Below are 13,653 nucleotides of genomic sequence, written 5' to 3' on the forward strand. Positions count from 1 at the left end.
CTCAGTCTATGTAAACCAGCCAGAAGATACGTATTAAAAATTATACGTAGCCACAAAAGATATCTTCACTTACTTGAAATCCAGTATGGAAAAAATGTTTTGTACTGAAATTTTCCATTCAAATAATCCTCCAATGTAAGAGCCCTAGGATTGTCATCTGGGTTGGGAACTTTAGAAATAAAGTAGAGAGAGGAAAGAGTTATTAAATAACATCTGTGTAGATTGAGAAACAAAATAGAAATTGTTGCTAGCTGAGCTTTTCCTCTATTCCAGAAACTTAGTGTAGTGAGAAGCCCTGAAGAATGTAGTGTTCCAGTAATTCCCAGATCAGGCAAACCAGAGGCAGCACCAGGGAAAGCTTTCCATCATTGCCCTGACAGCATCCTTCAACCTTCTTCTGGAGGAACTGCCTCAAGGGATAAGAAGCTAGGAACTAGACCGAGGAGAATTCATTTCACATAAACAGAGATGGACCTATGTAGCTGCAGACACTATGAAGGCAGGAGAACCCCTCCCCACACCATTACCAGGGGCAGTCAACAGTTTTTAAAGAGGGCATGGGTTTCCTGAACTTGTGCAGGGTATGAAGATGCCTGTTTCAATGGTTACAGGAACCCCCATATGATTTCAAATAAGCCCCTGTACCTGGGCCACCAAAGAGTCAAATAGCCACTTTAAATCGTTGCTCAGCACAGCTAGATTTCAACCAACAACTGAGAGGTGAAAGGTTCCGTATCCCATGACCAGTCCCCTGAACCAGGCAGTTCCACTCTTTACAAGCTTTTCAATGTTCTTACCAAGTGTTAGAAGATGGATATAAGACTTGAAAGATTATCATCACCTATGCTTATTTCTTCATGTAGCCAGAAGAAAGCAACACACACATATACAGAACTAGAAATAAAACTGGAGAATGATTTCATAAATCTAGTAAACTGAATTTTAGAAATCACCATTCTCCCAGTGGGCCAGGCATACGACACTACATAAATGGGCTTCTGAATAGTGCTCAAACGTGTGTTCTCCACCCTCCCCTTCACAGTGCCCGGACAGGTGCCTGGGAAAATCCTACTGAACAGAAGTCCTAGGTTATCTGTTAACTTTCTTGTCCGCCAGACAAGGGTGACTAGGGAGAACAGGGATGGGCTGAGTGACGTCAGTCACAGAACCATTGAGCTCCCAGTCAGAGAGGAGGATAGCTTCAGAGGCATAATGGGAGGGGAGCAAACAAAACCAAGTCACCTCAGAGACAGAGGAGAAGATGAGGCTGAAAGAGCAATAGAAACAAGCTGCCAAACAGATAATAGGGGAATGGACCTAGTTAACATCCTCTGCATAATTTCATAGGAGAGGAGCTGGAACGTGTGTCTGTATTGAGTGGGGAGTGCAGAGGAGGTCATCAGTGCTGAGGGGACAGACTGCTGCTGGGCTTTTCATCTGATCCGGTAGTTCTACGACAGATATTTTTAAAAGAAAGGCAAGAGATTTGAGTTTGAATTGCCAGCCAAGCCAGAGCAGATGTAGTAAAATGAACAACAATTTGTTTATTTGCTGCTGAAAATCACAATTTGTAATGATTTTGGAAGGGAGTCAGCCTCTCTAATACTTCATTACAGCCTGTTGCAATTGCAAACTTGGCTGCTTCTGCTAGGGCCACACAGTTTAATTCGCAAACTAGTTATTGATGTATGAACTGACTATTTAAACACTTGTTTAAAAACCAAGCACAAAAGATGTGGTTGGTTTTTTAAAAAAAAATTTTTTTTTAAAAAGCTAACACGCATTAAACCACCGTTTGGGGCTTTTGGGGTAAAACAAAAAACGTATCAGTGTGAATCAGCAGAGAGCAATACTGAAAGCCTTGGGTCACATAAGTGCAAAGTTAAGGAATATGAGATATTAAGGTTCATTCATGAGAAGCAAAAAAAAAAAAATCTATGGGTTTCCTTCCAGCAATATTACACAAAACACTTGCAATGTGCAGGACACGAGAAATGCTGTCTGATAAAGGCAGTCATCTTCTGGTCAGGGCTTATCTGTGTGTAAATCCTAGGTACTCCTTCTGCTCTGATTTTGAAGGTTACCACTGTATAAGCAGCTTTCCACTCTTTGGGTGCTCCTTGGACTTAATCCTACTCCCACTGAAATCGATGGGATTTTTGCCATTATCTTCAATGGGGTCAGCATTGGGCTATTAGAGAGTATCTCTGCTGCTTCATCCTGTTCTTTCTTTCTGAACTCTGAGGTGAATGATTTCAGAGTAGCAGCCATGTTAGTCTGTATCCTCAAAAAGAAAAGGAGTACTTGTGGCACCTTAGAGACTAACCAATTTATTAGAGCATAAGCTTTCGTGAGCTACAGCTCACTTCATAGATGCATAGACTAGAACATATGGTAAGAGATACATATATATATATATATATATATACACACACACACATACAGATAAGTTGGAAGTTACCATACAAACTGTTAGAGGCTAATTACTTATCTGTATGTGTATATATATATATATCTTACCATATGTTCCATTCTATGCATCCGATGAAGTGGGCTGTAGCCCACGAAAGCTTATGCTCTAATAAATTTGTTATTCTCTAAGGTGCCACAAGTACTCCTGTTCTTTTTTCTGCGGTGAATGCCATTCAGTCCTGATGATTTACTGCACTGCAGTTTCAATTTTGCCTCTATTTCCTCTCTCTGTTAAGGCCACATTTTGACTCCCTGTGAAATGTTGCTTTGCATTGACTTTTATGGTATACTTTATAATGACAATGTGTGGTTCTTCTGCTAAGTAACTTACTTACTGTAGAACACATATGTCAGATTAACTGTTGACACTGTTTTTGCCTGCACTAATGCAGAAGGAAGCTGTGAAGCTAAATAAAAGTAAATGACAATCCACAGGCAAAAACATATAAATACAAAAACTAAAACAAAACAAAACAAAACCCCACTGAGCTAGCAGTAAACTCAGAAAATATCCATATACGTTCATGAAGAAGTTAATTCTCCTTGTGAGTAGCAGGATAATATTTTAATAGATTAAGGCTTTCAGTAAAAAGAAGGGAAAATTACAAACTCTTACTAAAATGATGTTAAATAATTGTCAAGAATCAGCTTCTTCACCACCACCTCTCAACACCAAATGAATGGATACTTAAAATGTCTTGACTTACCATGTACTTTCCAGATTAAATTCTGTACGTGAATTATGGTTTTAAAGCTATTAGAAACCCAATAATAAGATTTATTTCTATAACTGTGCACTCTTAGGGCCAAAACCTGCAGTCCTATTTGATACCTTTATCAGGCAAAATTCTTAATCTTTGTATTTATTTAAAGGTCGTTACAGAATCTAGAATAGAATTCTTACAAAGGATACAGACAGCACCACTGATCAAGCTGGTGACCTCCATTTGTCTTAATTCTCACATCAACTGACTAGACTCTTTAAATACTCTTTTAACCACATCACTCTCACACGCAGTATATTCTCCCATAGCTTGGTACAACTGCTAACTTAGCACAACTGCTAAACGTATCCATTTCTTCTTAAATTTCCAGCATCCCACTTTAAGAAAATTGAATGCCAGTGTTTCTTACTTCCAGTTTGCTGACTACTTATCATTTTGAATGCTTGTTCATAAGCAACTGAAGAGACATTGAAATGCTCTAATTAAGGCAGTAGCTTTAATTATTTGCAGTTTTCTGACTCCTTTGTATAACTAAAGATCATTCCAATAATTAGTCCTTGAAATCATGTTCCACAAAGAAAGAACGTGTCTTCATTTCTTCCTCATCTTTCAAAGCCTTCCATAACTTTTGTGAGAGTTTTTAATCCTTTCTGGGGTGCAGGAACAATTTGTATAGTGGGAGTTCTGAGAGCCATTGAACCAAACTGTGAACCCTGTATATGATGGACACCATTTCAAACCAGGGGATGCAACCACACCCCTTGCACACCTAGTTCCAGCACCTATGAATCCTCATTTTGAATTATGTTGCTGGGACAACTCTGATCTGGCCCATAATTTCCTAAAATAAATTCACTTTGATCTAATCACTATTTTAGTTTCATAGGCATGCAAAATATATACTAGCATTTAGAGTGCTTTATATGTTCAAAGTACTGTACAAACATTGACTAACCCTTATAACGCCCCTCCAAATTAGGTAAGTAGCTATTTTCATTCTCATTGTATAGACAAAGAAATAGGGTAAAGAGATGAGGCAAACTGTCCAAAGACAAATAGGAAATCGGTAGCAGACCTGGCAGTAGAAATCAAAGGTCCTTGACCCTCAAACAATCTTTCTCTTCTAAAACACACTGTCTTGATTTTAGTTCTCTGTAGTTCCTTCGCCTTTATAAAGAAGGTGTCAACGTGCATTCCTTGCACAGACAACACTCCTAGTGACGTCACGTTATGCAGAACGGTGTACTACATAGTATGCTGTGCTGGCCATTCTGTCTTACAACATAATCTTGACACCTGCCCTACATTTTCCATCCTCGTAATAACTGAACATTACCACATTTAATCGTTGCTCTGTGCACACATCTAACTGTGACAATATATGACCATTACATTGCATATTTCTTTTGTATTCCAAACTGTAAGTTGTGTGTTTTACTTCTATTTTGCTGTCCAATCCCTTGATGTATGAGTGCTACAGAGACAGGAACTTCAAAGCCAAGCTTTTAATAAAGTTTCAGATTAACAATACATAAATTTGATTCTCTCACAGGTAAATTGACACAGTGCACTAGTTTTGTGCGCACATGTTCTATTATCATAATCACATTTCCCACTCCCAATCAAGGATGTGGGCACAAACCAACCCTTAGTTCCTTTGTTCTCCTGGCTCCAGCATCAGTTTTCAGAGGTGCACTTTCTGGCTGCATACACAGGCCTTTACACCAGCACAGACATCAACCCATTCCTGGCAAAAGCTCTCCCCCCATCCTCACATATGTTTTGCAGGAGAACATTAATGGCATTATACACGCTGGGATCCAAACGGCTTTGTAGGCAGCATCATCTTGCCTTCAGTTGAACAAATGTATATTCTACCACCATCCATCAACTGCTGTGTGTGTAATTTAACTTTCTTCTGCCAGGTGCTCCCATACCAAGGGAGGGTTTCATGAGCCAGGGCAGTACGTTATAGATAGACTGGATCTCCCAAAATAATGGTGGTCACTAGACACCCCTTTAATATTCATATTATTGGTAGGGAATAAAGTCCCAGATTATCCAAATTTGAAAACGCCAGATCTCCAGAATCTCCAGATCTCCAGGGCATCATGCACCCTACTAGTGTATCCTAAGTTGCTGTTTGTGAACTTTCCTCTATTGGCAATCAGGCCTGCATAATGATTGAATAGTATCCTTTCCGGTTTACATATTCACTTGTACTTTTGGGGGTGGGTGTGCAGACATAATGTAAGGGACTGGGGCGTAGGCGGTCTGACCTATCAGCCACAGCTGGGCTGGAGTCCACACATCAGGGATGGTAGTCAGTAAGCAGGGGTCGGAGGAATTACTAGATCCGGGTTCAGTAAGCATGTTTTGGGGTCAAAGTCAGGACAGGGTCAGAGACCAGAGATCAGAGGTAGTACCAGGCTGGAATCAGGAGGCAGGAATCAGGATTAGAGTTAGGCTGGAGTCAGAGACTAGAGATCAGAGGTAGTACCAGGCTAGAGTCAGGAGGCAAGAGTCAAGGCCAGAGATCAGGAGATAAGATGAGGTCTGGAGTCATAGTAGGCCCATTTTCTAAGCAAAACATAAAGTTTTAGAAAGAGGGTGAGCATTTCTGAGTGAAAATTGGCAGTTTTCAAGCCACAACATATTAGTTTCCTAAAGAAAACAGGAAAGATAGCTCTCATTATAAATATGTAATATTTCATATTTTCACAAGTTTTAAGTATTAGAATAGCCATGTAATCAAAATTAGAAATACAGGGAAATCACATAAACTGCAACTACATATTTATGTTAAATTCTCCAAAAGAAAAATTGTGAATTTCTTAGTTCTACATTAGCAAACTTGATGGCCATTTTCCCCTACAGTGTTGTTATTAAATTCTTCTTACAATATATCTAGTATTTACAGATTACACCTTTTTGTTTATTTTGGAAGAGGGAATTTAGCTTTCTTCCTACGTAAGCCTCCAATGGAGTTAATCCTCTTTCAAGAACTTCTCACAGTTAAGCAGTGTTGCGAAACATAAAATTCTGACTCACCATATATTTCCTGTTCTTGTCTGACTTGCAAGATTTTCAGCCACAAAAAACTCACACTTCTGTCTCTGGAAACTGAGCTACAGTTCAGTAGGATTCAAAGACAAACTGGATCTTTATTTCAATAGAGATAACATCCACAGTCCCATTAGCTAGGGTAAAAAAGCATAAGGATATAAACCCTTATGCTGATGGGCCAATACCAAAGGCTAACTGCTTGGGGTTAAGGAAATACTTACATATGGATGAGTTAACCCATAATTGTTCTTAAACAGAATTTCTTGAATCTTCCTCTGAAGCATCTGGTACTGAAGACTGATGTACAGGACACTGTAGTTGATGGATATTGGAACTAATCACTTGTTTGATCTGGTATTAGCATTTCCCATTTCCTCTCAGTGAGGCTTTGGGCAAAGCCTGATGCCAAGCCAGCACTTGTCCATGGACAAGGTAAATACATCCAGATCCATTAAGCTGGACCTCTTTGTGATATCTCATACTCCTTACCAAATATTCCTCTCACCTCCAAGAATCTGATGAGATGAAGGGGAACTTTGTGAAATTTCTCATATCCTTCCAATCTGACTGAACCCAGTAGATTGCTATGGCAACTTTTCCTCCATCTCCAAAGCCCTCACCTGTAGAGCCTCACAAGGTTCAATCCTATTATTATTCAACTGCTTTGTGCATGCAGCAAAACTTTTTGGCTTAAGAATCAGCCTAAAGAAGCCAAAAGTCATGGTCCAGCCTCAACTGAGAAGTACTGCAACTATGCCATTTGTGTCCATCAACGATGCTCCACACAAGCTCGTTGACAAATTTTGCTACATAGGCAGTGTCGTTTCATGAGATTGATGATGACATTACAAAGTGCTTTGGTGCAGCCACCAATGCCTTCGGAAGACTTCAGCATCATCTCTGGAATGAACGCTGGGTGAGACTGCAAACAAAAACTAATGTTTATTGTGCCATCATCATCACCACACTCCTCTGTGGCTGCGATATGTGGACTACTTAGCAACACCACATAAACAGCTTGGATCAATTCCACCTACGACATCTACAGCGGATAAAAGGAATTAAATAGCAAGATTTGATTCCAAACACCAAGGTCCTTCAGTGCTGTAACATCACAGGCATTGAAGCTTTTATAGCGAGAGTGCAGCTGAGATGATTCTGTCATGTGATCAGTACGTCTGACAGTAGAATACCCAAGGCCATCTTTTACAGAAAATTGCAGACTGGAACTCTTCGGGAGCAGACCAAGAAAACATTCAAAGACACTGTCAAGGCCATCCTCCAATCTCGCAATGTCGACCTCAACATCCACAAGTATTTCTCAAATGCGGACACCAGGGTCTTTTCTCACAGCCACATCCTCCTGGGTAGTGATTGCGAGAGGGGGCAAAGCAGCAGCCCCTCTCCCAGGGCCACCAGCAGGGGTCAGGCCTTCCCCCCTCTGGAGCCACAAAAATTAGAGAAGCAGACAGCCAGTGAGTTCCCTACCTTCCCGGGGTTGGTGAGATTGGGTTTTAGCCCTGGGGTGGCGGGCAGCAGGCTCCAGCCATGGGGCTTCAGGCTCCATCTCCGGCCCCTGGGGTGCTTCACTGGGCCCTGTCCCAGGCCCCTGGGTGCAGGGCTTCGCACTCTGTCCCCAGGCTGTGCAGCAGCAGGCTCTGGACTCGGGCCACGTAGCAGAGGCCTCTAGCCCCAGGCTCACCACCCTCCATCGCCCTTAGCCTTTGCTGCCTCCCTCAGCCCCCCATCCATTCCCTTATCACCCATGGTCCCACTGCCTCCCCATCCAGGGCTTAATTTGTTCTCTGGCTTGCTGGGGCTGCGCAAGTCTGCTGTGAAAAGTGATATTTGTATGTTTATTAATATCACTTTTCACAGCAGATTTAGTAACTAGCTGGGAGGCTGTGAAAAGTGATATTAACATATAAGTGTCACTTTTCACAGCAGTAGACTTACTAGCTAACAAGTCTAAAAAAAAAAAACAACAACCGGAAGAGCAAAAGAAAATAACAATAACAAAATAAACAAGAACGTGCAAAGCACCTTATTTGTGTTTACATTGTATTTAGGTCCAGTAAAGAACAGACAACTGTAGATTATTTTTATCATTAAGTCTTCAAAAAAACTCCTACATAAATAAATCACAATGATTTGGACATGTATATGTGCATATTTATTTGTTTTTCCTAAGGTTAATTAAGTATTTTAGGAAAAATTGTCAGAGTGACCACCAGCAAGAGTTGGGTGCCGCACTCTGAGGCCACCAAAACATTTGTTGTGAGAACCCAAAAGCCTGCGACAAGATCCAATGGCAACAGCTCTGCCACCTTGGACTGAAAGATTTCAAGACACAGCAGCTTGTTGCAGTCAAGGAGAGACGTGCAAGGCGTAAAGCTAAAAGCAGTGCACATCCATCTACAATAGTCTTCACCCGTGGCACTTGTAGATGGGGCTGCAGGTCCAAAACTGGTCTTTGGTGTCATCTCAAGACCCCAAATAACTAACTGTAGCTCATCTGTTAAACTCACTGAGAGACTTTATCATCATCATTATTCAACCTCTATATCATGGATGGGCAACTTTATTGTAGTAGAATGCCATAAACTCCACTAAAACCTTTTGGCGGGCAAGGGGGATGTGACATGGTAGGGGAAGGTTTGGGTTCTGCCCCTGGGGAGTGTGACATGGGGAGGGAGAGGAGGTCAGGTCTTGCTCCTGGGTTTGACACCACCATGCAGTGGTGTTTCCCATCCTGTGGGGCCACAGCGCCAGAATAGGAAGAGATTCTCTGTGGGATAGCTGCCCACAATGCACCGCTCCTAATGCCGCTACAAGTGCCGTAAATATGGCCACGCCAGTGCGCTGTCAGCTTCCAGTGTGAACACACTGCAGCGCTTTCCCTACTGCGCTCTCTGAGGACTGGTTTAACTCACAGCACTCTACATCTGCAAGTGTAGCCATGCCCTAAGTTACTGTGGGGGCTATGCGAGTACTTAGATACATTAGATAGCTCATATAAGACACCCTCACCTGGAAAACCTGCCTATGCTAATAGGCCACTGCCACTCAGGTCCTGAATTTAAGTCCGAATCTTCATACCAAAAACCATTATTTTAATATGGAGCTACAGTAATTAGCTCAGGGAGGAACAGGTCCATAAGACATCTGCAAACCTCACAGAGCTAGCCAAATAATGACACACATTGCTGGCTAATATTTCATTCAAAACATGTTAAGTCATTTGTAAATAGTCACAAACTAATCAAGCCTCCTCCCCCCTCATAAAAGCAGTGCATTGAGCTAATAATTTATTATAAAAATATCGTCTACAATTGTTATTCAACCATCTGAAACCTAATGCAAGTTCCCCAAATCCAAAGCAGATAGATCATGAGAGTGTCACTGCCCCAAAAACAAATGCTAACAGATAATAGGAGTATGATGAAAACTATGTTTGCAGCCCTGTCAAAGCACATTATTTGTCAAGCATGGTAAAGTTAATGCAGGTGCCTTTCACTTGAAAGAGCTCCTTGTATCAACATATGCTGGCATCTTCATTTCTTTAGGAACTTTAAACTGTCAGTAAAACATTCCTATAAGCTGAGAAAGCCATAGCAACACTGGCAGGACAATGCTAAAACAAAATTAAATAATTTGTATAAACTTATTTTAAAACAACCTCCAAGATGTGTTTTTCAATGCATTACACTATAAATTGTCTTACCTCTTCCTGGAAGTAGTATAATGCACATAATAAGTGAGGAAAGCAAAAGGCATACGATCACTCCAAATATGATTTTTAGCTGGGTCTGTAGGATAAAAACAAATAATTATGTTTACAGTATCCTCTGCAGTAGATATATTATGGCTTTGTTTGAAACTAAATACCCCCACCACAAAAAGAAAGAGTATTCTAGTTTATTGCTGACATCCATCCAAGTCAACAAGCATAAATCTTCCTGTACTACATTTAGAACTGCTTTTCTTCCTCTCTCCGGTGAAGCAAATACTTACAGATTAGAGCCTGGCCTTGTGCAACAATAGAAAGGTTACAACAACAGATCCAGCAGTTTTTAAAGATTGAATTTGGTTCACGTACTGACCTTCATTTTTCCAGATGTATTCTAAAAGAATGAAAATTCTTTCTGCTGGGTGTTGGTCAGTGGATCTGTGAGAGGAGTCTAAACAGCAGGCTCTGCTTTCACATTCAGAGGCCAAACCTCAGGAAAACTTTTTTTTCCATGTACTTTTGAAAACTGTGCCAAATTTCAAAGGTTTTCTGGAAAATTAGAAACAGATTTTTGGGAGCGTTCTTGGCCCGGAAGTGACCCATGGGTTGCTGTGGGAGTGGTAATTATATTCTCCCTCTTCGTGTAAACTGTAACCAACATCTGCTTACAGAAACTTATGGGTTTTATGACTCAACAGTAAGGTTGATATATGCTGTTTGCCTCTAAAAAGTATAGTGTATTTTGGCAAACCTCAGGGTTTTAGAGCCTATTGACGATGACCTTATTTCTATTCTCAATGAAGTTACAAATTAAGGAAAAGTAAAGCACTTATTTTTATTTGTATATATTATGCCTATATGTTTAGTTTTTGGAAGAAAAAAGAAATGAAGACTGTATAAGAAATGCAGAGAGCGGAATAGAAATACTGTACATACATTTTTAAAATTTCTTTAAATCAATATCTCTTTAGCATGTGAAGACAATTATTATATGTACTTCTGAGAAAATGATAATTGTGTAGTAGACTTTACATTATAGATTTGAATGGGAAACATCTATGGGCCTGATCCAAAGTCCACTGAAGTCAATGGAAGTCTTTTCACTGACTTCCATGGGCTTTGGATTTTCCTTGTCTGGCTCTGCTAAGGATTTTTTTTTAAAAAAAGCTTGATATTTCAATGTCAAGGAAAAACAACACTTCCCCCCGCCCCCCTAATTCACCTCATTTTAGTGAGCCAAACAATACGCACAACTGGCTGTATGAGTGCTCTAACCATGGAAGTGCATGTCCTTTTGTCCCCATAGGCATACAGGGGCTGATCCAAAGTTCACTGAAGTTAATGAAGAGAAGTAAAATCACACTGTTGTAATCAGAGCACACTGTAAATATAGTCAGACAGCCATTTCTCACATTTTCTGATTATTGCTTTAGCTTTGGTACAGCTCCACTGGTGATAGAAAAAGGTGACAGCACTTGCGTAGACTGGCCGTAGGTATTTTTACCTTTGTGTCATTTAACTATGCTCAGAGCTGCACCAGTGCAATAACATTGGTGGGAGATTAGAGAAAGTCCTACATGTAGATACAGCCCTTCCAGATAATGTCATACTGAAACTGTGATATTGAGGGCTGTGCCTTTAAGGGCTAAGTTTGTCAGACAAGGGAGTCTAGGTGAGTGCAGTAAAGTTCTAGCTATTGTTATGAACAGTCAGTTGGAACTGGACACAGAATATAGATGTCTTACAAGCACCTTAAGCACTGATCACTGAACACCATAGAAACAATCCTCCATTTAATCTAGGCAGCCCAGGCAGCTGCTTCAAGTAATGGCAGTCCTCCCTGGGCTGCCTTTGGATAGCTCCACAACCCAGAGCTGCCCACAGTCTCCCACAGAGTGCTGCACTATGGCCCCACCTCAGCACAGCCCCTCTTATCTCTTGCCCCAGCCTCAGCATGTGCCATATTCTGGTGCTTGCAAGGGGCCCTATAGGGCATTTTACAGTAGTGTGACGCATTGCCTGTACTGACAGATTTCTCTACCAGCCAGCCAGTGGGTTTAGCAAATATACAGGGTGTTTTTTGTGTGTGGGTTTTTTTTTTTGTAACATTGATCTTTCTTTGTCTTTCCAGCTGCAGGTTTCCATTTCCCCTCACTGCACAGAAATACTTTATAAGGAAAGTTCAGAACTGAAAAGATGACCTCTTCTGACATCTCTGCAAAGAATCAGTAATGACATTTTCACCTAATTACTTTAGCATGGGACTGGACCAGGCTGTTCAAATATGTCTGCAAGACTCCCGGAACCCTCTTGGACAGTGGCCTATGGAGGAGCCAGTCCAGAGCATGCAGAGAGTGGGGTCAAAATCTGTGGTCTGCAGAGAAGCAGGGGCTAGTGAAGCACAGCTGAGCTGTTTCAGAGCAGCATAACCTATGGCTCAGCCCAGTGCAGCAACAGCAGAAGCTCTATGACCACATGAGAACTAGGAATTGACTCAGTTTTAGCAAACCCATCTGAAAGCCCAAGACAGCCCCCCAAAACCAGAAGATCCCCAGAACACTGGGACATGTGGTCACCCTAAATAGGGTCTAAACCTATTAGCTGCCACTTCTTCCCCATACTGTGTTGACATGAGTCAGCTAAGAAAGTCTCTTTCTTCCTTACCTCCTTCAGTTGATCAATTATTTTAGCTGGTATCTGCTTTTCAAATGAAGGCCATACTTGAGAGGGGCTGTGCGTTTTCCTCTGCTTTGTCTCCATACTCAGCCAAACAAGCAACCCACATTCTCAACTTTGTCTCTGTCTCCCCCTTTTGGCAAGGAAGCTTACCTCACAGATCTAAACTAGTGCCAAAGACTGCTGGAGAAACTGTACATTTAACACCCAGGAAGTGACCCCACATCTGTCACACCTATAGTAGATTATACACAACATTTCTCTTATGCTGTTACACGATCTAGAGGGGTTAGCGACCTTTTGGGCCAGTTAGTCCAGTACTACCTGATTGCTTACTAATGTATTTAAAAATGAAGACAATATTTTATTTGTAATACCACACCAGTAAGTGCCCTTACTTTGTATGTGCTGGGTACCCTCACAGAACTCAAATTAATAAATCACCCAGATAACTGACAACCAATAAATACTACAATCACCCCCATCCTCCAGTGCCTCCAACATAAAGCATCTCCTCATAATCCTTCTAAACTACTCCCACCACCTCCTCCTCAAATGCCCTAGAGAAGTTATGGGCTTTGTGACAAGTCCTGAAGCTTAACTGATCCCAGATATATTGGAAAAGTAGGAAAAGGACATTCTGGAGTAGATGGTCTACTCAGAGAATGCCCTGCCAGCAGCTCATCAACTTTTATAGCAATAAAATGGAGCCCGACTGGGGTCACTCCTCCCATTGACACCCCCTAGGACTCAGAACTGTGAAAGGGAAATTTTCCCCACTCTGAGAGCACTAGGACCCAGGTGGTAGTGGCCTTCGGGGACAACCACAGAAAGGAACCAATCAGATATTCCAGACAGGAGGAGAGAAGCAGCCAAAGCTGGCTCTCTGGACATTCAGAGAACTTCCAACTGTTTTAATTGTGCGGAATGACTGTTTGCTCCAACCCCCTCCCCCTGCCTTCCTCACAGTCTCATATCTCTGTT

At 41.4% G+C, this 13,653-nt stretch overlaps 1 protein-coding gene across 5 annotated transcripts in view; it reads right to left on the reverse strand.

Annotated features, from left to right (window-relative positions):
* FAP (fibroblast activation protein alpha) overlaps positions 1-12,753 on the reverse strand; it is a 56,472-nt gene extending 43,719 nt beyond the window's left edge. For 4 of the 5 annotated variants that reach the window (XR_013347548.1, XR_013347547.1, XR_013347549.1 and 1 more), the window contains exons 1-3: positions 10,367-10,580; positions 9,988-10,072; positions 74-169 (exon numbers count right to left, since the gene is read on the reverse strand). Coding sequence is in view for 2 of the 5 variants with exons in the window: in XM_077830439.1 (XP_077686565.1) it covers positions 74-169; positions 9,988-10,072; positions 10,367-10,372 (187 nt within the window). In the remaining 3 variants the exon portion in view is untranslated. Of the gene's footprint in view, positions 1-73; positions 170-9,987; positions 10,073-10,366; positions 10,581-12,657 lie in introns of those variants that run through there. The other variant, XM_077830438.1, reaches the window with a different exon arrangement.
* Positions 12,754-13,653: the final 900 nt, after the last annotated feature.

Source organism: Eretmochelys imbricata, chromosome 11 (genome assembly GCF_965152235.1).
Source record: "Eretmochelys imbricata isolate rEreImb1 chromosome 11, rEreImb1.hap1, whole genome shotgun sequence".
Taxonomy (NCBI): domain Eukaryota; kingdom Metazoa; phylum Chordata; order Testudines; family Cheloniidae; genus Eretmochelys; species Eretmochelys imbricata.